This window comes from Chiloscyllium plagiosum, unplaced genomic scaffold (genome assembly GCF_037043375.1).
Source record: "Chiloscyllium plagiosum isolate Xiang-an unplaced genomic scaffold, Cpla_swu_hap1 HiC_scaffold_53X, whole genome shotgun sequence".
NCBI classification, from domain to species: Eukaryota; Metazoa; Chordata; class Chondrichthyes; order Orectolobiformes; family Hemiscylliidae; genus Chiloscyllium; species Chiloscyllium plagiosum.
In genome coordinates this window covers 24,396,101-24,421,457 of record NW_028270191.1, presented here as the reverse complement: position 1 = coordinate 24,421,457, position 25,357 = coordinate 24,396,101, and the positions used below count along the sequence as shown (strand labels likewise).

At 44.4% G+C, this 25,357-nt stretch overlaps 1 protein-coding gene across 3 annotated transcripts in view; it reads left to right on the top strand.

Moving 5' to 3' along the window:
- Positions 1-485: 485 nt before the first annotated feature.
- Positions 486-25,357, top strand: part of LOC122543254 (integrin alpha-7-like) — a 185,759-nt gene continuing 160,887 nt past the window's right edge. Inside the window, exon 1 of one of the 3 annotated variants that reach the window (XM_087985511.1) lies at positions 486-763. In XM_087985511.1, coding sequence (XP_087841637.1) covers positions 603-763 — 161 coding nt within the window. In that variant the 5' untranslated portion in view covers positions 486-602. The remainder of the gene's footprint in view (positions 764-25,357) is intronic. The other 2 variants (XM_087985510.1, XM_087985509.1) reach the window with 2 other exon arrangements.

The following is a 25,357-nucleotide window of genomic DNA, read 5'->3' as shown; positions in this document are numbered from 1 at the left end:
TCACGGATTGAAATTAACACCACGACATTCATTCATAATTTTCTTTCAAACAGGCGAGCTTCATTTTATCATTGATTCCGCGTTTGGGTGATCCGGATTCCAGTGAAGTCCTGTTCAACACTTAAGTAACTCTGTAGGAAACTATTTATTTTTAAAACTGTCAATAAATACAATTAATTCGCACTTTCCCATTAGGTAAACTATGCATTAACTCCAACATCAACAGCAGTGTAAGGCATGTCAGTTTTCTCGAGTTCAGTGTGTTTATAAATAGAGATCCATGTCCTAATAGTTTATAATAATACCTTGTGTATTACTGTACTTGGTGTTAATTTGATAAGCATGTCTGTTCGTGGGCTTTCAAGTACAAAATAATCTCGTGAGGTGTGAAAGGGTTACTGGAAGGCTGTCTGACTTCTGGGAGAGACTGTGTGTTTGCGAGAGAGGGAAGAGGGAGTGTTTCACCAACACTTGCAGTGTTCAATAAAGTGGTAGCGGTGCATTTCGCCTCCTGTAAACACGAGGTCGCACCGAGATTCAGTCAGTTCCTCTCTGTCAGGCTGGGAAAGCGCTTCTGCGGCACCAGAGGTGTGCCCTCAGAAATGTCACCTCTGCTGTGCGTGTGCTGTCTGCTCCTGGCAACCCGGAGCTCGGCTTTTAATCTGGAGACAACCAACACGATCGCCAAGGAAGGAGAAACAGGCAGTTTGTTTGGATTTTCCGTGGCGTTACACAAGCAGACGACCCCGAACGTACAGAGCTGGTGAGTTGGAAGTATACTGTATTGACTTTGCAGTGTCTGTTATCCGCGCCAGTGTCTCCTATTGCTGGTTCAGGCAAGAGCAAAATTGCAGATTGACCACCCCATTGTTTGTTGTATCACTAGGAAGAATATTTAAAATCAGGAAAGTAGAATATTTCCAGGAGACACCTCTGCCAGAGCCAGATGAACGGTTCAAATGTTTGTCAACAACTCTGTCTTAATATCAACTTCCTTTTGAATTCAAAAAATGTATCTCTGCGAGTTTCCAAAAAAGGCAATGCTTGCACTTCTCGACACGTCCCAACTCATTTTGTATCCAGAATGAAAAGTCGTTCTCATATGTTGACTGTTAATGTGTGCAAAATATTAGTCAATGATCGTGTTCTATTTTGTTGCGCATGTAACTGTGAGACTTGCAAAGTGCCAGAAGGGGATATAGTGTTTAGTAATTTTACTGCATCGTTAAAGTTGGAGCTGGGCAGCACACACACTTAGAAGGTTGATTTATTCATTGCACTTGATATATGAGTGCGTGGGATCTTACAGATTGCACGAAGTGGACAAAGCATTGCTTTATCCCGCGTTAAAAGGTCGGCACAGTGACGGAGGGGGCTGTCTGGCCCATTGACTGCCTCCAGCCCTCCTCCCCAATTCGCTTCATGATCCCAAAATCTGGGCGTCTTGGTGGGACCAGCTCATGAATTATTTAAGGCGTGCTTGACACACATCCACACACACAGCAGGCCAACAATTCCACAACTCACCAGCCAAGCCAGGGCTGAGATCCCTCCAAACTGAGTGGGGACGCAGGAGGAAGCCGTTCACTGTATTTATTGTCATGCTAATAAATCAAATACTGCACCCACTTCGTGGGGGAATCTGAACTCAAGTTGGCCATCCAGACTTTAACATCTCAACACCGGACCTTTTATAACAGCAGCTTGCATCTATAGAACGCCTCTGGTTCCAATAAAATATTCCAAGACGCTTCCCAGCAATGTTCTCCAACAGAATTTGATACAGAGCCACATAAGAGGCTGTTAGAGCAGGTGAGGGAGGTTTTATAGGAAGAGCCAGAAAGGCTCTTGTGGCACAGTGGTAGTGCTCCTACCTTTGACCCAGGAGGCCCGGGTTCAAGTAGCACCTTCTCCAGAGGTGTGGCACATCCTCTCTGAACTGGTTGGTTAAAAGTACCGAAGGCAGAGTGGTGGGATTTTTCACGAGAGGGATTGGGAAGAATTCCAGCATTTAGAAAGCACCGTTGCCACTGGTGGAGTGATAATGTTGGGGGTGAGCAAGAGGCCAAATCTGGAGCATTTTACGGCTGAAGGCAGGGTGGGGGCAAGGGCCATGGAGTGCTTTTACAGCCAGAATAGACATTTTAAGAATAAGGCGTTGTCAGATGAGGAGGCAATGTAGGTCAGTAAGCAGAAAGATGATGGACCCTGGATCCCTGGCACTGTGAGGCAGCAGTACTAACCACTGAGCCACTGTGGAAGATTTAAGAAAAATAGAAACATAGGACTTGGGAGTAGGAGTCGGCTGTTCAACCCTTGGAGGCTGTGCTGTTATTCAATGAGATCATGGCCAACTGGTGTGGTCTCAATTCTACTTTCCTTTTTGCCCCATAACCCTCGGCACCTTTATCTATCAACAATCTAACGAACTCAGCCTTGAATAAATGGAATGACACAGGGCCCTGTCTGGGGAAGAGCATTCCACAGCTAACAAACCTCTGAGAGAAAAATATTGTCTTTAAAAAAGGGAGATCTCTTATTCTTAAACTGTATCCTCTAATTCTAGTCTCTCCCACAAGAGGAAACACTTCCCCACTATCCACCCTGTCAAGTCCCCTCCAGATCTTGTATATTTCAGTAGGGTCACCTCTCATCGTTCTAAAAGGTAATGGGTATAGGGCCAGCCTGACCAAGCTTCCTTGTAAAAGAAGCCCTGCATCCTAGGACTGCTTCGATTGCAATGACATCTTTTTTCAAATAAGGAAACCAAAACTGTATCCAGTTCTCCAGATGTGGTCTCAACAAGGCCCCGAACAGCTGTGGTAAAACATCCCTATATTCTGTTTCCCTTATGATCGGTGTCAACAATTTAATTGCTTTCCAATCACTTGCTGTATCTGCACACTAAGTTCATGTGATATATGTATCAAAACTCCTGGATCCCTCTGTACCACTGAGTTCTGCAATCTACAGCTTTCCCTTATGCTTGTTTATTTTTCCAAAGAACTTTAATAAATTTGTTCAAAACAAATCTCTTTCACAAAACGGGGCGGCATTGTGACTCAATGGTTAGCACTGCTGCCTCACAGCACCAGGGACGATTCTGGCCTCAGGTGACTGTCTGTGTGGAGTTTGCACATTCTCCCCGTGTCTGCCTGGGTTTCCTCCAGGTGCTCCGGTTTCCTCCCACAGTCCAAAAATGTGCAGGTTAGGTGAATTGGCCATGCTAAATTGCCCATAGTGTTAGGTGCATTAGTCAGGGATAAATGTCAGGTCAGGGAATGGGTCTGGGTGGGTTATTCTTTGGAGGGTCGATGTGGACTTGTTGGGCCGAAGGGCCTGTTTCCATACTGTAGGGAATCTAATTTTAAAAAAAACCGTGTTGACTTTGCCTGACTCCATAATGATTGGCTAAGTTTTCAGTTATATTGCCCTTAATAGATTCTAGCAAATCATGTTGATGTTATATGAGATGTTAGTGTTGGTTTTCTGGAATACTGTGTCCAGTTCTGGTTACCCTACTGTAGGATGGATATCATTAAATTGGAGAGGGTTCAGAAAAGATTTACCAGGATGTTGTTGGGAATGGAGCCTTTACATTATAAAAATAAGCTGAATAGACTGGCACTTTTTTGACTGGAACTTAGGAGTCTGAGGGATGATCTTATAGAGGTTTATGAAATCATGAGGGGCATAGATAAGGTGAATAGCAAAGGTTCTTTCCCTAGGGTGCAGGAGTTCAAAACTAAGGGCCATATTTTTAAGGTGAGAGGAGAAATGTTTAAGGACATGAGGGGCAACTTTTTTTTTGCACCGAGTGGTTCGTGTGTGGAATGAACTGCCAGAGGAAGTGGTGGATGCAGGTACAGTTAGAATATTTAATAGGCACTTGGATAAGGCCATGAATAGGAAAGGTTTAGAGAGACATGGACCAAATGCAGGCAAGTTGGACTCATTTAATTTGGGAACATGGTCAGCACCTGTTTCTATGCTGTATGACTCTTTGCCAATGACTCTAGATGTGGGGAAAACTGGGCTCCAATTTCCTGCTTTCTGTTTCCCCCCTTTCTTGAATAAGGGTGTTACAATTTCTCTTTTCTAATCTGCTGTGGTATTCCAGAGTCGAAGGAAATTGAATTGGTTATAGCCAATGCCTCGACCATCTCTGCAGCCATTTCTTTTAAGACTCGAGGATGCAAGCCATTTAGGCCTGGGGATTTATCAACCTTTAGATCAAATATTTTTCCTGGCACTTTGATGGTGATAATTGTATTATGTTCCTCCTTTCCTTTCATGTCTTGGTTTTCAATCATCTTCGGAAAGTTTTGTAAGTCTTCTACAGTGAAGACATACATAAAATGTGCAGCATTTCTATTGTTTTCTTGTTTTCCATTATTAATTTCCCGCTCTCTTTCTCAGAGAACTGGCACTCACTTATTCATTTCTTATTTAAGAACTCTTACTCAGTTTTTATTTTGCTGGCTAGCTTGCTCTCTAACTCTATTTACTCCCTCTGGATGGGTCTTAAAATCTGCTCAATGTTCGGACCTGGTGGAATGGAAATCAATGCAATCTGAACAGGAAGAGGCCATTCAGCCCCTTTGAAGGAGGAGAAAGTGAGGACCGCAGGTCAGAGTGGAGGGTGTGGTGCTGGAAAAGCACAGCAGGTCGGGCAGCATCCGAAGAGCAGGAGAATCGACATTTCAGGCATAAGCCCTTCATCAGGAATTCAAACGTTGATCCTCCTGCCCCTGGTATGCTGCTATTCAGTCCCTTGGGCCTGTTCTACCATGGTGCGTTAGCAAGCCTATGCTGTCACCTAGAAGATGGATAATGTTCCATGGGAGAGGAGTTCTGTTGGTGTGAGAAATCTCGAGATCAGTGTGTTTCTCAGAAGCAAGCAACATAAAACACATCATTAGGTTTCTGTATTCACTAATAGCTCATCATGTCTGTTGGCCATTTGAAAAAGACAGCTGGCAGTTCCTTTCGGAAGCTCGCCCAAGCGGTCCCCAGGAACGTCTTGTTTCTTCGAGGGCTGTGGGAAAATATCTGTGTGGGCGTGGGGCTGTTCGATCCGAAGAAAGCACATTACGAACCGCTCCAGTGTAAGCACTGAGTACTGCTGCGTGGATTAATGGCTGAAGGAAAGCAGACATTTGTCTCCGCTGGTGGTGCAAAACGGATTCAATCACGAATAGTAGGGAAATCAATAAGGGAACATGAATATTCATAAATACTGTAATGAGCACACACCCAGAGTCGAGAGTATGCATCTGCTCTCGAACACTCCCCGTCTCCGCTTGCTCGCTGTAACGGGAGGTAATCATTACCAAAGGGAGACCCTGGAGGGAGATATTCAAGGACACTCCCCACACCCACTGGAAAGTGGTTTCGAGCGAAGCAGGGGCGATAGCAGGGTTGCACAGTGCATGAACACGGGCCAGCCGCTCTCCAGCTCAAACCACTGGGAGCCCCTACCGTTAATACACTGGCGAATGAATGGGACAGCCCTGACCTTTTTTGGTAATAGCGCGCTCATTGCGATTGCTGGTGGCCGGGTAGAGTTATTTGAAGATTGCATGGCTTATTTATTTTTGACTGAGCCCAGGAACACGTGTCACTCACGTTATTAACTCCCATTAGGAAATACTGCAAAAAATATCCCCGGGACAGTTAGACTGCGTCCAATTATATATCATTTAAGAATGCAGGGTGTGCATTGTGAATCATTCCTTCAGCGATAAACGTTTCCTTATTTACTCCCTTTTTCCATCTTATTTCATTTCAGTTGACGAATTTTTATTTCCGCTGCTTTTTTTTTGCTGTCTTTTTACAAATATATCCTCCCCCCCTCCCTTTCCACATTTCGCCTTCCCAAAGGTGCGGCTTTTGCTGCAGTTACAGTTCGGAATGCTAGAGAAACTCAGCAGGTCTGGCATCATCTGTGGAGAGAGACAGAATTAGCGTTTTGAGTCCTGTAGCCCTGCCTCAGCAAGGTGGCTGCTTATACACATAATGGTAAGGTCCTAGGGAGTGTTGCTGAACAAAGAGACCTTGGAGTGCAGGTTCATAGTTCCTTGAAAGTGGAGTCACAGGTAGATAGGATAGTGAAGAAGGCGTTTGGTATGTTTTCCTTTACTGGTCAGATCAGAATATTGAGTACATGAGTTGGGAGGTCATGTTGCGGCTGTACAGGACATTGGTTAGGCCACTGTTGGAATATTGTGTGCAATTCTGGTCTCCTTCTTATTGGAAAGATGTTGTGAAACTTGAAAGGGTTCAGAAAAGATTTACAAGGATGTTGCCAGGTTTGGAGGGTTTGAGCTATAGGGAGAGGCTGAACAGGCTGGGGCTGTTTTCCCTGGAGTGTCGGATGCTGAGGGGTGACCTTGTAGAGGTTAATAAAATCATGAGGGGGATGGATAGGTTAAGTAGACAAGGTCTTTTCCCTGGGGTGGGGGAGTCCAGAACTAGAGGGCATAGGTTTAGGGTGAGAGGGGAAAGATATAAAAGAGACCTCAGGGGCAACGTTTTCACACAGAGAGTGGTACGTGTATGGAATGAGCTGCCAGAGGAAGTGGTGGAGGCTGGTACAGTTGCAACATTTTAAGAGGCATTTGGATGGGTATATGAATAGTAAGGGTTTGGAGGGATACGGGCCGGGTGCTGACAGGTGGGACTAGATTGGGTTGGGATATCTGATCAGCATGGACAGGTTGGACCGAAGGGTCTGTTTCAATGCTGTACATCTCTATGACTCTATGGCTCAGTGGTTAGCACTGCTGCCTCACAGCGCCAGGGCCTCAGGCTGTCTGTGTGGGGTTTGCACATAACCCCCCCACCCCCCACCCGTGTCTGCGTGGGTTTCCTCCCACAGTCCAAAGATGTGCAGGTGAGGGTGGATTGGGCACGCTAAACTGCCCAGAGGGTTGGGTGCATTCATCAGGGTAGGGGAATGGGGCTGGGTGGATTACTCCTCAGAGGATTGGTATGGACCTTGTGGGCCTGTTTCCACACTGTGGTCCAGAGTGTGGTGCTGGAAAAGCACAGCCAGTCAGGCAGCATTCGAGGAGCAGGAGAACCAATGTTTGGGCAAAAGCCCTTCATGTGATGAAGGGCTTTTGACCGAAACGTCAACTCTCCTGCTCCTCGGATGCTGCCTGACCTGCTGTGCTTTTCCAGCACCACACTCTCGACTCTAATCTCCAGCATCTGCGGTCCTCACTGTTTCCACACTGTAGGTAATCTAATCTAATATTTAACCCTGGTTGAGGAGGTGGTGTTGGGTGAGAGGAGAGATGGAGATGGAGCCCAGAGAGAGGCAGAAAAGGAGCTGGCAGACAAAGGGATTGTAGATAGTAGGTCAGGAAAGAAAAATAACTTAGGTGGAAATGGGGACTGTGAGTGGGTGAAAATGGGTTGGCTGTGCTAAAAGCAAAAGGTTTTGTGATTTACACATGAAAGAAGTGAAACTATCACTGTATTCTAACAGATGAAAGGCTTAACAGACAATCAATTTTTCAATGTATAATTTCAGTTTCATCACACTGCAAATTTTTGCTATAAATTCTGTGTTACAATTGAGCCCTCCGCTATCACCTGATGAAGGAGCGTCGCTCCGAAAGCTAGTGTGCTTCCAATTAAACCTGTTGGACTATAACCTGGTGTTGTGTGATTTTAAACTTTGTACACCCCAGTCCAACACCGGCATCTCCAAATCATAAAAGCAACTCATGGCACTGACAGGGCCTGGGGCTATAGGGTAGGTAATAGACACGGAAGGGGTTAGTCAGTCTCAAATGGTTAAACTTGCTGTCAAGTCCTGAAGGCTGGAAGGTGCCCCAATAGTCCCTGTCATCACCAATCTAATTTGTCGTCTTCCTTGGCTTATGGTCAACAATCCCTTTGTGTGCTGAGCCCTTTTTTCTCTTTCTGTGGGCTCTGTCTCCACCTATCCGTTCACTCCCGCCCCTTCCACAGCCCCCATCATCAGCATCAATATGACCTTTTCACAGCTGCTTCTAGTTCTGGACTCGACTGGACCTGAAACAATGACTCTCCCCCCCCTGCCCTCCAGTCCCCATCATCAGCATTAATACGCCCTTTTCACAGCTGCTTCTAGTTCTGGACCTTTTCTCTCTCTGCTGAGCTTCTTCAGCAATTTCTGGTTTTGCTCCTTTCAGATTTCCAGCATCCCTCAGTTCTTTGTTTTATTCTGCGTCAGCAGGACCTCTGCCCAAGCTGCTGTCTTTCTTAAACAAGCCAAAGTCAGGGAGTATTGCCAGGCTATTCGGCCATGGGGGTAGCACAGCCCAAACCTCTCCCTCCCTCACATTCATGATTTACATGTATTATTTAACCCCTGCTGTTTTCTCCTCCACCTCCTTCCTTGGCCTTTAGACACTGAGACAAATCCATGTCCGCATTTCCCCTTTCCCTGCTGTTGGTTAACCCCCCGGACCCACCCCCAGCCCTTTCAAATAATCGCACTCCCTTTGTTTTGGCATTTCTTTCAGCTGCTTTTGACCTTTGTTTTGTAATTGTATTCATGGGACGTAATTCTGCTGGTGCTGGTGCTGGTGCTGTGAGCCATGCTGAAGAAAGAGTGTGGAGTTTAAGTTCTCTCCAACTGCCTCCCCGTGTTTAATGCTCCCCCTTTTAAACATCTCGATGGATTCAGGAAGTTTCCATACAGATCAGCTGGATTGATTATCTTGTTCCCTGGATCCTTCCCAGTAGACATTCCCCTGGGCTGTTGTGAGAAGGAGCAGTCAGTCTTTAATTCGCTCTCTTTATAAGACACTGTTCGAAGGGCTACTTCAAACATCTGTGCCCAGATAATGTGACTGTCCCGGGGGTGCTGTTGAGAGACACCTCACTCGACAGAGATTTAGTTAAGGAACAGATTGCAGGAACCATACGGCAAGGTTTAGGGCTGCAAAGAGCACAGTTTATAGGCCAATGCATTCCATAACCAGTCAGTTTTTCAAGAATTCATTGTAACTCCTGATTGATGCTTCCAAAACTGATGTGCTTCCCCCTCCAAATTGTTCAAATAAGTCATTTGAAGATCCTTTATCAATACTGTATCAGTCTGAGGAGAAACTAGACTGGGGTGTTTGCAGTGGTGGCATCATAGGGTGGACTTCACTGTTTATTGCAAGACATTTGGGAGATGATGATGTCAAGCCAGGCTGTTTTCCTTTGCATGGAAGCAAAGATGTCATGTGACACTCAAAGTTGATTACTAGTGTATCCCTGTCCTGGTTGGCTGTGGAAGCCACTATCTGGATTTGAGCTCTGTTGGAGCACTGTTAAAACATCTTTAAAAAAATGTTGTTCAGGTATAAACTCTGTGTCAAAGTCAGTGTTTATTGCCCAATCCCTAGTTGCCCCTTGACAAGGTGGTGGTGAGCTGCCTTCTTGAACCACTGCAGTCCATGTGCTGTAGATCAATGTAATTAGGGAGGGTATTCCAGGATTTTGCCCCAGTGACATTGAAGGATATATTTCCGAGTCAGGATGGTGAGTGGCTTGGAGGGGAGCTTGCAGGAACGGTGTTCCCATGTATCTGCTGCCCTTGTCCTTCTAGATGGAAGTGATTGTGTGTTTGGAAGGTGTTGTGTCAGGAGAGTTGCTGAACTGCTGGATATGACACACCACAACAGGATTACATACAGTCTACAGTTCCGATGAAAGGAACCAATGTTTCTTTGAGCAGTCATACTCCTGAATATTAGCAGTCAAATTTCAAGCTCAGCCCATCTTTCAACCTTCCAACAGCCCTGTGGCTCAGTGGTTAGCACTGTTGTCTCACAGCACCAGCGTTCCAGGTTCGATTCCAGCCTCGGTTGACTGTCTGTGTGGAGTTTGCACATTCTCCCCGTGTCATTGTGGGTTTGCTCTGGTTTCCTCCCACAGTCCAAAGATGGGCAGGTCAGGTGAATTGGCCATGCTAAAATTGCCCATAGTGGTAGGTGCATTAATCAGAGGGAAACAGGTGACTCTTTTGAGGGTCGGTGTGGACTGGTTGGGCCGAAGGGCCTGCTTCCACACTGTAGGGAATCTAATCTAATCAAATGAAAGGAGCTCACAGACATCTTTGTCATTAAGTTTTAAATCATTATTCGGATCCCCTTTCCTCTTGCCTTCACCTTATACCTGTGCCTTTCTTCTTCATATCCTCTCCAAGTGCATCCTGTTTGCGGAAGAATAAATATTGTCCCAGGACATTAGGGTAATCTTGCTGCTCATCTCCAAATGGGGTCATGGGACTGTTTGATGTCCACCTGAACCAGTAGGCAAGGCCTCAGTTTAAAAGCAACACATTTGCCAGTACAACACACTCCCAGAAGTGCACTGGAGTGCTCGCTCAGATTATGTATTGCTGCCTTGATCTTGAACCCACATTCTTCTGATGAGCAAGTGGTCCCCTGGTCTAAGCTGACAACTTTACCTTAGCTTTTGTGAGTGAGTGCGTACATATACATGTACAGAAAGGCACTCACTGGACTTGGAAAAGGACTACCTCAATTATCTGAGCCTACAATCAGCAATTTCTGCTCGCTAAGCAATAAAAAAGCTCTCAAGATCAAGTCACTGCGCAATCCGTGGATGGCCTGGCAGTCTTACCAGTTCATTAAGAGTATGAAGACTCAAGACTGCTCTGGAAAGGAAAACAAGACAGACATGTCCTGACCAAAAGCAAATATGTGTACAAATTTACGTGTACGGTAGCACTTCATTGTCTCGCAACAGAAATCCGCCTTGAAACTGGGAAATGACTTCTGAACTATTGACCCAGTGAATACAGTAAGAGCAGAAAGGTAATTAATTTAACATCTAAAATAAAAAAAAATTACATCTGTCTTGAAAGCTGCTGAGCTGGTCATTTAGTTGTGTGTCGGAGCATGCCTGCCAATAGAAATTTCCCATTTCAGATGATTAGAATGTGCTCTGAATTCTTAAAGACACAGCGCAACTTACAGGTCCCTGGAGTGTGTGATTTTCATTAAGTGAATGAATGTCTTCGATGCCAAATTAATTTCTCTCAGACCCAGGCAACTTGCTCTTTCTGTATGTGGAGCTGAAACCCTACACATTATTTCTGAAGGTGCACTTGATCATACATTGAAATTGCAAGTTTTGAATGAAATACAGATAGGTGAACTTCTCCATTTCTATAAGGCAGTTAATGAGTTGCGCCACCTTCATCCAATTGAGTTTTTAGTGGATGTGATTCCGCAAGGCACTGCTGTACACCTCAGGAATCATTTTTATTAAATGTAGCTCATTTTCTTCATCCAAGTTATGAATATATATTGTAAATACCTAAGGCCCCTGAACTGATCCTGGTGGCATGCCACGGGTCACAGCCTGCCAACTTGAAAATGCCTAATTTATTCTTGTTCTCTGCTTCCTGTCCATTCTACGTCCGTGCCAATATGCAACTCCATGAGCCTTTGTCTTGCCTATTAACCTTATCGGATTTAGGGAGAAAAATCCAGAGCTTAGAATGTAGGCAGCTGAAGGTATAGATAGACAAGGCGAAGGGAATTTTGAGTTCAGCTGCAAAGCATCATGTGGCTTGTCAACTTACTGCTTTAGTTCACACAGGGTAGGGGCACTACTGTTGTATACAGGCATTGGGGGGAGAAGAAACAGCTGAGGTTCTCCTGGAGAGAGCATGTGTGTGGAAAACAGGCAGGCATGAGTTGAGGCTTGCTTGTGGCATCCTTCATCACCTTTGGGAAAGGAGACCAGGGAACCACAAGGCTGAAGGGCTTAGAGACATATACAAGCATGGTCACCTGCTTGATGTCAGTGCAGAAAGCAAATCAGCCTGACAGCAATGCACAAGCTAAAAACGGAAAGAACTGCAGATACTGTAAATCAGAAACTAAGACAGAAGTTGCTGGAAAAGTGCAGCAGGTCTGGCAGCAGCTGTGAAGAGAAATCAGGGTTAATGTTTCAGGTCTGGTGACCCTTCCTCTGTTCTACTTAATTACCGAAGGGGAAAGCCAGTCCTGAACTTTAAGGGTCAATAATCTTTCATGATTTCTTTTACAACAGTACAATGGAGAGTTCTTGATCCATTACACTGTGTTATGAAGTACTGGGAGATTAGAGAATCCCTACAGTGCAGGTGGAGGCCTTCAGCCCATTGAGTCTGTACAAACCCTCTGACCAGCATTCCACCCAGACCCACTACTCAACTCTATCCCTGTAGCTAACCCACCTAGACTGCACATCCTTAGACACAACAGAGCAATTTCCCACGTCCACTCCACCCTAACCTGCACATCTTTGAACCGTCACCCAGACCCACTACTCAACTCTATCCCTGTAGCTAACCCACCTAACCTGCACATCCTTAGACACGACAGAGCAATTTCCCACGTCCACTCCACCCTAACCTGCACATCTTTGAACCGTCACCCAGGCCCACTACTCAACTCTATCCCTGTAGCTAACCCACCTAACCTGCACATCCTTAGACACGACAGAGCAATTTCCCACGTCCACTCCACCCTAACCTGCACATCTTTGAACTGTGGGAGAGAACCGGAGCACCCGAAGGAAACCCACGCAGACACGGGGAGAACGTGTAAGCTCTGCACAGACAGTCACCTGAGGCTGGAATCAAATCTGGGTCCCTGGTGCTGTGAGGTAGCAATGCTACCCACTGGGCCACCGTGCCTTCCTATCTGAGCTGGTCACTGAGCTTTCCCTGAGTATTGTTTATAACCAAGAAGCTGTTTGAAGAGATCTCAGTTGATACATTGGAAATGATAAAGAGCCCAGTTCTTTTGTGGGGTTGGGGAGTGAACCAGCTAGGAAAAGCCTTGACCTTACCAATTACATAACAGATTGACAAAATTATCATTCAGAATTACTCTGGTCCTCTTAGTTAGGGCTGGTTTTCTCCTTTCTGCCCAGATATGTTTTTTGTACTATTTTTCCACTCACTTCCATTCACCATTTGGTGTAAATTCATACCTGCTCACAGTTCATACAGCCGTGGGACAAAAATACGATCATGCCATTATATCATTATACCTACTGTACACTAACTTACTGAACTGTTTACAAATGTGACATGGGCACACCGAAAAGTGTTTCAAAACACTCAGAACATCCTCAAGTTTAATCTCTCAACAGTGGCTGAACGTAATGGGCAGTGACAGGTGTTTTCGCTTGGCTGGGGAATCGAGGGCGTGGGCAGGGGGCTGCACCTTCTCAGCAGAAGGGGGCCAACCATTTTGGATTGAGCTGGGAGAAATCTCTTCACAACCCCAGAGGGTTATGGATGCTCTACCATTGAACATATTGGGATTACACAGATCTTTGGATTCTCAGGGAATCAAGGGATCCAAGGAGCAGGCCTGAGCAGAAGCTGAGGATCTGCCAGGATTGTGTTGAATGATGGAGCAGGTTTGAGGGTCCATGTGATTTACTCCTACTCCTTGCCATCTTATATCTCTCTGACCTCATGTTCCTCCTTTAAAATGCTGCTTAAAAGTGACTTCTGACCAGGCTTTTGATCACCTTTCCTAGTGTCTCTTTATGTAGCCCAGTGTCAAATTGTACACATCTATGAAACAGGTTGGGACATTTTGGTTATGTGTGGTTGTAGGTCATTTGACCCATTGAGTCCATACTGACCCTCAAAAGAGCATCCCATCCAGACCCACCCTATCCCTGTAACCTTACATTTACCATGGCTAATCCACCCAGTATGACAGTATGGGCAACTTAGAATGGCCAATCAACCTAACCTGCTCCTCTCACCTTAAATATATGCCCTCTAGTTTTGGACTCCCCTACCCTGGGGGAAAAAACTTTGACCAATCACCCTATCCCTGTCCCTCAAGATTTTATAAAGCACAATAAGATCACCCCTCGGCCTCCGACGCTCCAGGGAAAATCGCCCCAATCTATTCAGCCTTTCCCTATAGCTCAAATCTCCAACCCTGGCAACATCCTGTCAATCTTTTCTGAACCGTTTCAAGTTTCACAACGTCTTTCCTATAGCAGGCAGACCAGAGCTGTACGCAGTATTCCAATAGTGGCCTAAGTAATCTCCTGTACAGCCGCAACATGACATCCCAACTCCTGTACTCAATGTCACTGACCAATAAAGGCAAGCATACCAAGCACTTTAATGATCTCCGATGTCCAGAGATACTTGAAATTGTTGATACTATTCAAGTATGGTAAATTATGTTTGTCAGAATCTCTTATTGAATTTTAATGAAAATTTAATTTAAGAAAATACTTTTATATAAGGCTTTATGTCAAAGTCCCAAAGTTTTCATGTGATTTTTAAATTTTAAAATGCAATTACTATGTTGCCAAATAGTAAAACGTGGCATAATAGTAACAAGATGATTCCCAAGTAATGCGATTGAAGTGAGAGAGATGTGTCTTTTTGAAGGCATGTACTTCCCTTGTTGTCTTCTGCAACAGGCCTGACGACATTGGGATTTGGTCCAAATGACTAAGACTGATCCAAGGTAGACAGGCAGGAGTCCGGAAGAACACAGCAAGCCAGGCAGCGTCAGGAGGTGGAGAAGTCAATGTTTCAGGTTTAGCCCTTCTTCAGATCCTGAAGAAGGATTACACCTGAAACATTGACTTCTCCACCTCCTGACACTGCCTGGCTTGCTGTGTTCTTCCGGCCTCCTGCCTGTCTACCTTGGATTCCAGCATCTGCAGTTTTCTTGTCCCTAAGTGAGACTGATCCCAAACCGATTAACCACCTGGAGCTGTATTTAGTTTGTGGAGAGTGATGCATTAAAGTAGATGCAGTGAAATTCCGAGGCTAAAATGCTTGGGGCTTGACAGGTTTGCTGCACCATCTTCTGAGCTTTGAGACTGCAGCTAGACAGCCTGCTGCTTGGCCATTATCAGTGCCACTGCTGCTCGTCTCTTAGCAAGCGAGAGCGGTGAAGTCAAAATCTCCCTTCTTTCTCCGCCTCTTGGAGAGGTGCCTGCCATTTCATGTGGAGTTTCCCTCCAACACTGCAGCTGACATTAGGTGAGTGTAGGAGAAAACGGGAAGCAGAATCTGCCATTTACATCTGAGTAACCTCTGTATCACCTATCAATTGACGAAGTGATGACTATTTTTCCGTGCATTGCTCGTTTATCGGTCCCTCTCTCTTTCATAAAATCCACTGAAACCCACATTTTTAAGTGAGTGTATGTAAAGAATGTAAACAGAGCTCTGTAAGTCTGATTAATGTGAATTTTTCTGCTTCATTGTGATTGGATGTATTAAGTGTCATGTCTGTTGACATATTTGTATCTCTTTCAATGTTATCCCGTTTCACAACCATTCATGTTGCCAGTCTTTTCTTCCTCTTAAGTAGTACTGCTTGGAAATCCGTTTGCATTGAACTTTCATCTGCCATTATTCTTCCTACTCGTGAGTCTGGTCACACTTAATTTCGAAGCTGTTCTTGACATAGTATTCCCAGTTTGGCATCGGCTGTGAATTTGAGCTATTTATAACTCGCCCCCTTCCCATTTCTGCAACATCCTTCAGCCCTCTGAGAACTCCGTGCTCCTCCAATTTAGGACTCTTGCGCATTCTGTACTCCCCTTGTTCCACTGTTGGCAGCCACCTCATCACTAAGGGCAGTATCCTGTGGGTGTGGAGCGAGAAAGGAACTCAATTCGATGGGCTGGGTGGCTCTGTCAAAACTTGCAGTTTCCCACCTTTTCCCAAATGAAGGAGCGAATTACCGCAGATGCTGGAATCTGTACCGGAAACTGCCAAAAATGCTGGAGATCACAGTGGGTCAGGTTTCATCCATTCCTGAAGAAGGGCTCATGTCCGAAACGTCAATTCTCCTGCTCCTTGGATGCTGCCTGACCTGCTGTGCTTTTCCAGCAACACATTTTCAGCTCCATGGAGAGAGAGCAAGTTAACGTTTCAAGTCTAGATGACTTTTCATCAGCTCTGAGTCATCTCGACTCGAAACGTTAGCTTGCTCTCTCTCCATGGATGCTGCCTGACCCACTGTGATCTCCAGCATTTTTTTGTTTACCCAAGTGAAGTTGTGGACAAGTAGACCAAAGGTTCACTCTCTCACCCAGTTGCCAATTGATGCCCTTAAATAGTCAATTGATAATCACTTAAAAGTCTGTTTCTACATGGACTGCAATTATTTCAACTCCAGCCAAAATGGAAAAGAATCGACCATCCCAGTAGTTGTGGGTAGTCTATCAGATTGTGCCCCCCCCCCCACCCCCGTGCCCCATGATCTGCACGTGGGTGAGGGGCTGGACATAGTACACAGTTTAGCCTCTGACTGGGCAATCAATTCTGGTAGAAAGCCCGCCAACAACCAATCAGTTGCCTGATTGCTGTAGGATCTGGTATTTCCCCATCTTTGTAGGCCATTGGTTCTCTCCTGCATTCAGACGAAGGGTGGTATCTTCCTTTTCTTTGTGAAGTTTTGCCATTCCTTCCCAAAACCACCTTCCTCATTTCAGATGCTGCTTCAAACCTTTAGACAAAGCTTGTGTCACCAATCCTGAAATCTCCCTATATGGCTGAAAGTCATTTTTCATTTTGCTACATTCCTATGAAGCACCTTGGGACTACTTATATTTATAAAGTAGTATTCATAATCACAAGGAGATCAGTGTGGTAACTGTGTCAACGCATGGTTCCTGTACTTCATAATTGGTCAGGAATAAGGGACAGACACTTGCTGCTATGCGAGCAATGTGGTTTACACAGCAGTGCCCAGCGAAGACTTGGGTTCCTATAAAAGTAAACCTAATTACACCATTCATTCCTTTCCTACCAATAATCAGGTCTACAAGATGCTCCATGATGTAGGTGACCTCAGCATGACCCATATAGCATGCAGTATGTGTGTTGGCATCATAGACATGGTTCCCACCAATTGCCAGACCTGTTGGATTACCGGGAGGCAATGGCCTGGTGGTATTATCACTAGCTGAAAATGTGTTGCTGGAAAAGCGCAGCAGGTCAGGCAGCATCCAAGGAGCAGGAGAATCGATGTTTCGGGCATGAGCCCTTCTTCAGGAAGGATAATACTCATCCTTCTTCAGGATGAGTATTATCAGTAGCCTATTCATCCACAGACCCAGCAACAATATAGGAACCCCAGTTCAGATCCATCTATGGTAGACGGTGCAATTTAGATTCAACTAAAAACCTGGACTTCAGATTCTAAGAGTAACCAATGTTAGGAACAAGCCCATCTGGCTCACGAATCTCTTCAGGGAAGGAAATCTGCTGCTCTTACCTGGTCTGGTCTCCATATGACTCTAGACCCACAGCAATGTGGTTGACTCTTAACTGCCATTGGTGGCTTAGCCAGCAATACCCACATCCCATGAATGAATAATGAAAAAAATGGTTGGAGGCTTTTTTTCTGTCAACCTGGGGAGGAACTTCACTGTTATCAATCATCTCCCAAAATTAAATCAGAGAGTTTGTGGAAATCGATTAAAATAGATGTTGCAGGAATCCAAGCAATGTGCTGGAGACATTGAGCAGGTCAGACAGCAGCTGAGGAGAGAGAGTCCATGCAGAGTCAATGATTCTTCATGAAAACAGCCCTGATGATGACTCATTAACTTGAACTATGGACTTTGTTCTTCTTTCTCCATAGATGCTGCCTGACCTGTTCAGGATTTCTAGTATTTCCTGTTTTTATTCCAGATATCAGGAGCCTGCGGTACTTTGGATTTCCCTGACATAGCAGGGCTACCTGATATCTTCATGCTCCCCTGAGCCTTTCCAAGCCTTCCCCTCAAGGGAGCCAACTAGCTGACACTACATTGTGCATGTGGTGGTGACAGTTACTTTCTGCTTCCATGTTTGCTTGCTCATTTGTTTGCTCTTGTTCAAAGGCCCTCTCTCGACTAAGACAGCCTGGGCAGGCACCCACTCTCAAGTTGGATCACTCTACAGGTGCCCAGTGATCCAAGATCCCTAGTTTGAAAGCTAGAAGATGAGTTCCCTGATTGGGGTTGTTAATCTGACTGACAGGTATAAACAGGAGGGTCAGAGGTTCTGTTTACACTGAGAGCTGGCTCTGAGGGAGCTGGATCAATGTCAAGGACTCTCCATCTGGAAATAAAAGAGGACTTGGTGATGGGATATCAGCCTCTGTGGAGTTGTTCCAAAACCTACTGCACTAGGACACCCTGATGACTGGCTGTGTCCAAACTGCATTGGGTCATACAGGGAAAATCGTACTGAGTTAGGAGATTTCTTGCAGACTGGCTAGGTTCCAATCTAAATGACTTACAAACTTCATGATGTTAAATGATTCCTTTATTGAAACCATGATAAATTTAAAATGTTGAGTTAAGTGTGTCTGTGTGTGGAGCACAGTTATCCCTTTCAATGATTTCATAGCAGTTCCTGAAAGCAGACTTTGTCCATGAAGGTGTTTTGGATCTGCACTTATGTATGTGACCTGGGGTGTAAGCTGTATACTGAAAGTTACGTAAAAATGTCCTAAATTAATCATGAGTGTTTGCATAACTCAGTTATTCCTTTCAGTGGTTTCACAGCAGATGTTACATGAGCACAAGAGCAGCGGTATACTAAAAACTATCTAAAAATGTAAAAGTGGTGATTTCAAAGATACTAGACTAGTACTGCACATGTATTTTTACTTGGCAGATGAAATATAATGGGAATTTGACAGGAAGAATAGAGGGGTTGAATATTATTGAAACGGAGAAGTACTGCAGAAAGCTATAGAACAGAGAGATTTGGGAGTCCTCATCCATGAAACACAAAAAGCTAGCATGAAAGTTCAATGGGTAATAAGGAAGGCAAATGGAATGTTGGCCTTTGTTTCAAAGGGAATGGAGTATAGAAATAGGGAGATTTTGTTAAAATTATACCAGGCACTAGTCAGACCACAGCTGGAATAGTGTGAACAGTGTTGGGACCATTACCTAACAAAAAAACTGACATTGGAGGCAGTCCAGTGCAGATTTATTTGGCTGATCCTGAATATGGAGGGACTATCTTAGGAGGTGAGGTTGAGTAGATTGGGCCTTTACTCACTGGAATATCCATGAATGAGAGGCAACCTTATTGAAAGATCCAGTATTCGAATGGGACTTGACAGGGTAGGTGTGGAGAAGTTGTTTCCCCTTTGTGGGAAAGTCTAGGACCAGAAGGTATAACCTCAGAATAAGAGGGCAAACATTAAATATACTGAGGAGGAATTTCTTCTCAGACAGAAGTAAGTTTGTGGCATTCTTTACCAGAGAGGGCTGTTGACATTGGGTCATTAAGTGTATTCAAAGCTGAGACAAATTGATTTTTAATCAGTAAGGGGAATCAGGGACTATGGGGAAAAGGCAGGAAAGTGGAGTCGAGGATGGTCAAATTACCTATGACCTGATTGTGCAGTAGAGTAGACTCGGTGGGCTGAACAGTCTACTTCTGCTTAAATTAGATTATCTACAATATGGAAACAGGCCACTCGGCCCAGCAAGTCCACACCGACCCTCTGAAGAGTAACCCACCCAGACCCATTTCCCTTTGAATTATGTACCTAACACTATGGGCAATTTAGCATGGCCAATTCATCTAACCTGCACATCTTTGGACTGTGGGAGGAAACCGGAGCACCTGCAGAGGACCCACACAGACAGAGGGAGTATGTGCAAACTCCACACAGACAGCCACCCAAGGCAGAATCCGAACCCAAGTTCCTGGTGCTATGAGGCCACAGTGCTAACCACGGAGCCACCATACCACCTATGTCTTAAGGTCTCATGATTACACCAGTATCAACTGTACCCCAGATACAGCTTCCAATGCAATTCCTATTTCCTAGAATTGACCTGTTTCATTGCCACATGAAAGTGAAGAGTCGTTGATCGTTGACATTCGGGTGGAAATTGCCTGTAGGCATCTTGAATTTAATGCAATAAGGACACAAGTGAATTTCTTTTGTCAGATTAGATTTAAAATTGCAGAGCATAGCTTCGGCTGTCATTGCACTATCATGTCAAACTTGAAGTTTTCCCTGTCCTCTGTTTCCTGCCATTTCTTGCATTCTGTAGTTAGCTTTGTGGGTTTGATATCTTCAGTGGAATAGTTACTTAAAATAAAAGCAGCATGACTTGTATAAGACTAGAAAGGGCGTTGTCTGAGAAACTAAGTTTAATGAGAGACTATTTGGATGTTAATGGTTCTCCTCTGTTCTCTCCTCATCCTGTTCCCTCAAGTTGGGTTCTGGTTCTAAGAACGGTGATATAAGTGACTAAACACTGAATACATCGGTGTGCCACTCCTCTGCCCAAAGCTTCAGCAAAAGCAGCATCTTCAGTCAAGCGTGTGAACCCATCAAATACTACAGTGTAGGACCAGGCCATTTGGCCCATTGACCCCACCAAAGAGCATCCCACTTAGACTCACCTCCACCCTGCTTGCACACTACAGGCAATTTAGCATGGCCAATCCACCTGACCAGTACCTCTTTGGATTGTGTGAGGAAACCCACACAGACACAGGGAGAGTGTGCAAACTCCACACAAGCAGTCGCCCGAGGGTGGAATTGAACCCAGGTCCCTGAGGTGGTAGTGCTAATCACTGAGCCACCATGCTGCCTTAAATTGTCTGCTAATATCACTAATGTTCATTTCTAGAATTGAGCATGGACCTTTTGACCATGGAAGATCAACACATCCAACATAAATTCTCTTCTCACCTAAATCCACCTATCTTCCGATCTGTATGGTTTAGCCTTATACTGGTTGGTGAATTTCCCACCAGACTCCGAAGATAGCCACTTCCAAACCCACAGCTTCTCCTGTTTGGAAGGACAATGGTAGCAGATACAAGGGAACACCACCCCCTGCAAGTTCCCCTCCAAACCACTCACCACCCTGATTCGAGATATATTGCTGTTCCTTCGGTGTCACTGGGTCAAAGTCCTGGAACTTCCTTCCGAAGAGCATTGTGGGTCTACCTACAGCGCATAGACTGCAGTGGTTCAAGAAGGCAGCTCACCCCCACCTTCTCAAGGGGCAACTAGGGATGGGCAATAAATGCAGTGATGCCCACCTCCTGAGAGAGAATTAAAAAAACACTTAAATCACTGAGGCCTTGCCAAGTTAATATAGGAAAAATAAGCACAAGTGCAGAGGATTCACTGCAAATTTGATTGTTGTTATCTGAACAAGACCACCAAATTTATGTTTACAATTTGGTTAGATTCAGTTTTTATTTGCTTGAAGTTGACAAAGGTCAAAATCCCGGAGACTAAGAGAATAAAGTCACAAGATGCCATGGTTTTGAACAAACAAGTTAAATTTTACAAAACAATCTAGAATATATGTGCGACTTATTTTGGATTAACATGAGGTAAGTATGAGTTAACAGACAAACTGTGTTCAAAAACCCTATCGACTGCATTTTAAATAGTCAATGTGGACACGACAGATCCCACCCAGCCATTAGTGACATTGTCACCAAATTTCATTGAAACTCTGTCTCCTTTGCAAAGAATTCCATTTCTTCACCTTTGAAGGTAGAAACACCTTTAAAGTCTCTCCAATTTAGATTGCCTCAATGACTGCTCATTCTTGATATTTCAATCTCTTCACCTGACACTGACTTCCTGATCCCAAATGTTTAATTATCCATGCAATTTCAGCTTTAATCAAGCATCTTCATTGAGCTGTTGTTGAATTTCTCTAAGCTCCAATCTTTCTCTGCTGCATCTAGCAGTTACTACTTGTTGGATTTCTTGTGGGATTCACTTAGTTGCACTGAACTAATCAGTGCATCCCAGGGACTTCCCCTGTCCCATCAGCGTGGAAACTGCTAACAGCAGAAATTGTTTTGCCTGAAGTGACTTCTTTGCCTCATCACTCTCTCAACTTCAAACTGCAATAAACATCTCCCAGCAAACACATCGAGAAATTGAAACCGGAAAACCTGTATAAGCTCCACCCACTCTAGGAAAATATAGCCTGTTCCAGGCTGTCTTTGACCTGATCTCGGCTTAAAAGCATTCAGTCACCCGGAATTTTACTCTAACTACCTCTGGACTGCAATCTCCAACTAAGTCAATTCAACTGCTGTTTTTGTACTCCATCTCTTCTATTCTGATTCCCTTAAATAAACATGGGTATCTTTTTGAGCTGCCATTTGTTTAGGTGATCTGACAATCACTCACTCCAGCATTCTGATTACTTTTCCTTCCTAACTGTTAACCTTTTCAGACAATATGACCCCAACCTTTTAAGCACACTAGACTTCAAGGTATTTCAGTTGCATTTGTTCCATTTTCTCCTGTTTAATTTTTGATTTTATGAATTAGAGTTTAATACTAAAATACGTAAACCACAAAAGAACAGGATGCGTATTAAACTGTAGAAAGTCTTGGCTGAATCAGCCTGCAGACAACAGTGCTACCAGGTACAGACAATGGTGATGCTGTAGTGCTGATTCCCAGTGCTAAAGCCAAACTGACTTATAAATATAAATTAACAGTAGCTTCTTCCTTTTCCCAGTAAAACACACAATGCAAAGATGATTTGCTGGACTGCAGGAAAGGACAATAATTGGCAACTTTAGAAGCTACATAAACAATGACGTGGAAACTGTTTGAAGCATTGTAATCTATGGAGGGGAAGACCTGCTGTTAGGACCGTGTGTCAAAAGTTCCCCAATTATTTGAAAGTCAGGAAGTGTGGATCCTTCACCTGTTAAGGATGTGTGGATCAGCATAAAATTATTAAAGTGGGAGCTTCAGTATTAGGTATGCTGGTCAATATTTTTCCTTTCCACCAATATCAGTGAAACATGGTAATTATCGCACTGCTATTTTTGGGCACTTGCAGTGCAAACATTGGCTGCAGCGTTCCCTGCATGGTAACATCACACGGGTAGTTCGTAGTCTATCAAGTACTTTAGGAGCTGTCTCTCGATTAATCTGCACAGCCAGGCAGCAAACTGAAATTTTCTGGGCAAGTTGCGCACAATTCAACCCCTCTAACATACTTTGTGTGCAGCACAGAGAGAATGGAAAGATCCCACACATGCAAATGAATAGGCCGCACATAGCTAACACAAATGAGAAGTGACACTGGGTTGCCCTGAGGCTGTACGGTGTATGCGCCAAGGGGAGGTGATGAACGAGTGGTATAATAGCGAGATGATTAAACCAAATGTCAAAATCGTGTTCCGGGGTCCCAAGTTTGAATCTCACCATGGACGACGGAGTTTGAATTTGATTTTTTAAAAGTCTGGCATTAAGAGTCTAACAATGATCATAAAATTATGGTCAATTGTCAGAAAAATACCACCTGGTTCATTAGTATTATAGAATGATAAAGATGTACAGCATGGAAACAGACCCTTTGATCCAACTCATCCATGCCGACCAGATATCCTAAATTAATCTAGTCCCATTTGCCAGCACTTGGACCATATCCCTCTAAGTCCTTCCTATTCATACAACCATCAATGCCTTTTAAATGTTGTAATTGTACCAGCCTCCACCACTTCCTCTGGCAGCTCATTCCATACACACACCACCCTCTGCAGGAAAAAGTTGCCTCGGAGGTCCCTTTTAAATCTTTCCCCTCTCACCCTAGTTTTGGACTCCTGTACCCTGGGGAAAAGGCCTTGGCCATTTACCCTATCCATGCCCCTCGTGATTTTATAAACCTCTACAAGGTAACCCCTCAGCCTCCGACACTCCTGGGAAACAGCCCCAGCCTATTCAGCCTCGCCCTATAGCTTAAGTCCTCCAACCCTGGCAACATCCTTGCAAATCTTTCAAGTTTCACAACTTCAGAGAAAGAAATCTGCCATCCTTATCCATCTATCCTACATGTGACTCCAGACCCACAGCAATGTGATTGACTCTCAACTGCCCACTGGGCAATAAATGCTGGGCAAACCAGCAATGCCCACATCCTGTGAATGAATTAAAGTAAAAGTATTTTCTATGGATTTGTTTTGGCTTCCTAATTACCTCAGTGGGTAAATACAGTATCCTGTGTTATAATGAACCACACAGAGCAGAAACATGCCACATTGAATTCGCCATCTGCATTAAGTTACCTGCTTTCGTTTACAATGGCTGCATTGATCCCTAGGCTAGGGAGGGGTATTGATGGCTAAAGTGACTGGTCCTGATCATTAACTAGTGGTCCTGTTGGCATGTTTATCAAATAGTTCAGCAAGCATTGAGCTTGCCTGTGATCAGACAGCCGCTCCCAACTAGTTACTATGTCGACTCAACGTCGAATGGAAACACAAGAGGATGTTACAACTTCATCCTTTCTAAATCTTTCCTCTTTCACCTTCAAACTATGCCCTCTAATTTTGGACTCTCCCACCCCAGGAAAAAGACCTTGGATATTCACCCTATCCATGCGCTTCATGATTTTATAAACCTCTATAAGGTCACCCCTCAGCCTCTCACGCTCCAGTGAAAAAATGCCCCAGCATATTCAGCCTCTCGCTATAGCCCAAACCTTTTGGGAATGGGTCTGAGTGGGTTACGCTTCGAAGGGTCGGTGTGGACTTGTTGGGCCGAAGGGCCTGTTTCCATACTGTAGGGAATCTAATCTAATCTAATCCCTTCCAAGTTATCACTGTTAAGGGAAGTACAGGGGCTGTTACCTGACAGCAGGGCTGAGATGGTCACGTGTTACAATCTAAAGTGCAAACCGAAACATCAAGGCTTTTCCAGTGTGAAATATTGCTCCACATCAGAACTTTTTTCGAAAGGACTCTTTCTAAGATCCTTCCATATGTTTGCTAAAATTGGTTATTCTTCACAGATCATGACCAAGTGCCCTGGGGATCTATTGGGATTTCAAAGAATTTCTCTTGTCTTGTGAAAGTGCAGATATTCTGAGAGTGCTGAGTCTCCCATCAGGCCATATGTTACCGTACATGCTGTTTGTGTTCTTCAGTGGGGCTTTGCCCTTTTGCGTGCCCCACAATCTGAAAAGAGTCAATCACTTACTGAGGAGTGGGATGCTGGAATGCTTTATTTAATCATTGTTATTATCTTTTGGTATTCTTGCAAATTGTCCTGATGAGTGCAAGGTTAGGCAAACGTGACTTTATTTTTCAGCAAAATGAAGTTCTGTACTAGCCAGCATTTTTCTTTCATTTATTTTGCTGCTCTTGCCTGCTGGAACACCTAAATGTCCGTATTCTTCCTGGCAGATAGTTGGAGAGCTTCGACAGCAGGAAAGGTGCTTTATTATATAAGTACAGTAAGGTTTGTGAAGACACTCCAAAGCAGCATTAAATTCACTAAAAAGGTCTTCCCACCCTTGGTAAGACTGTGACGAAGCTGTCTTC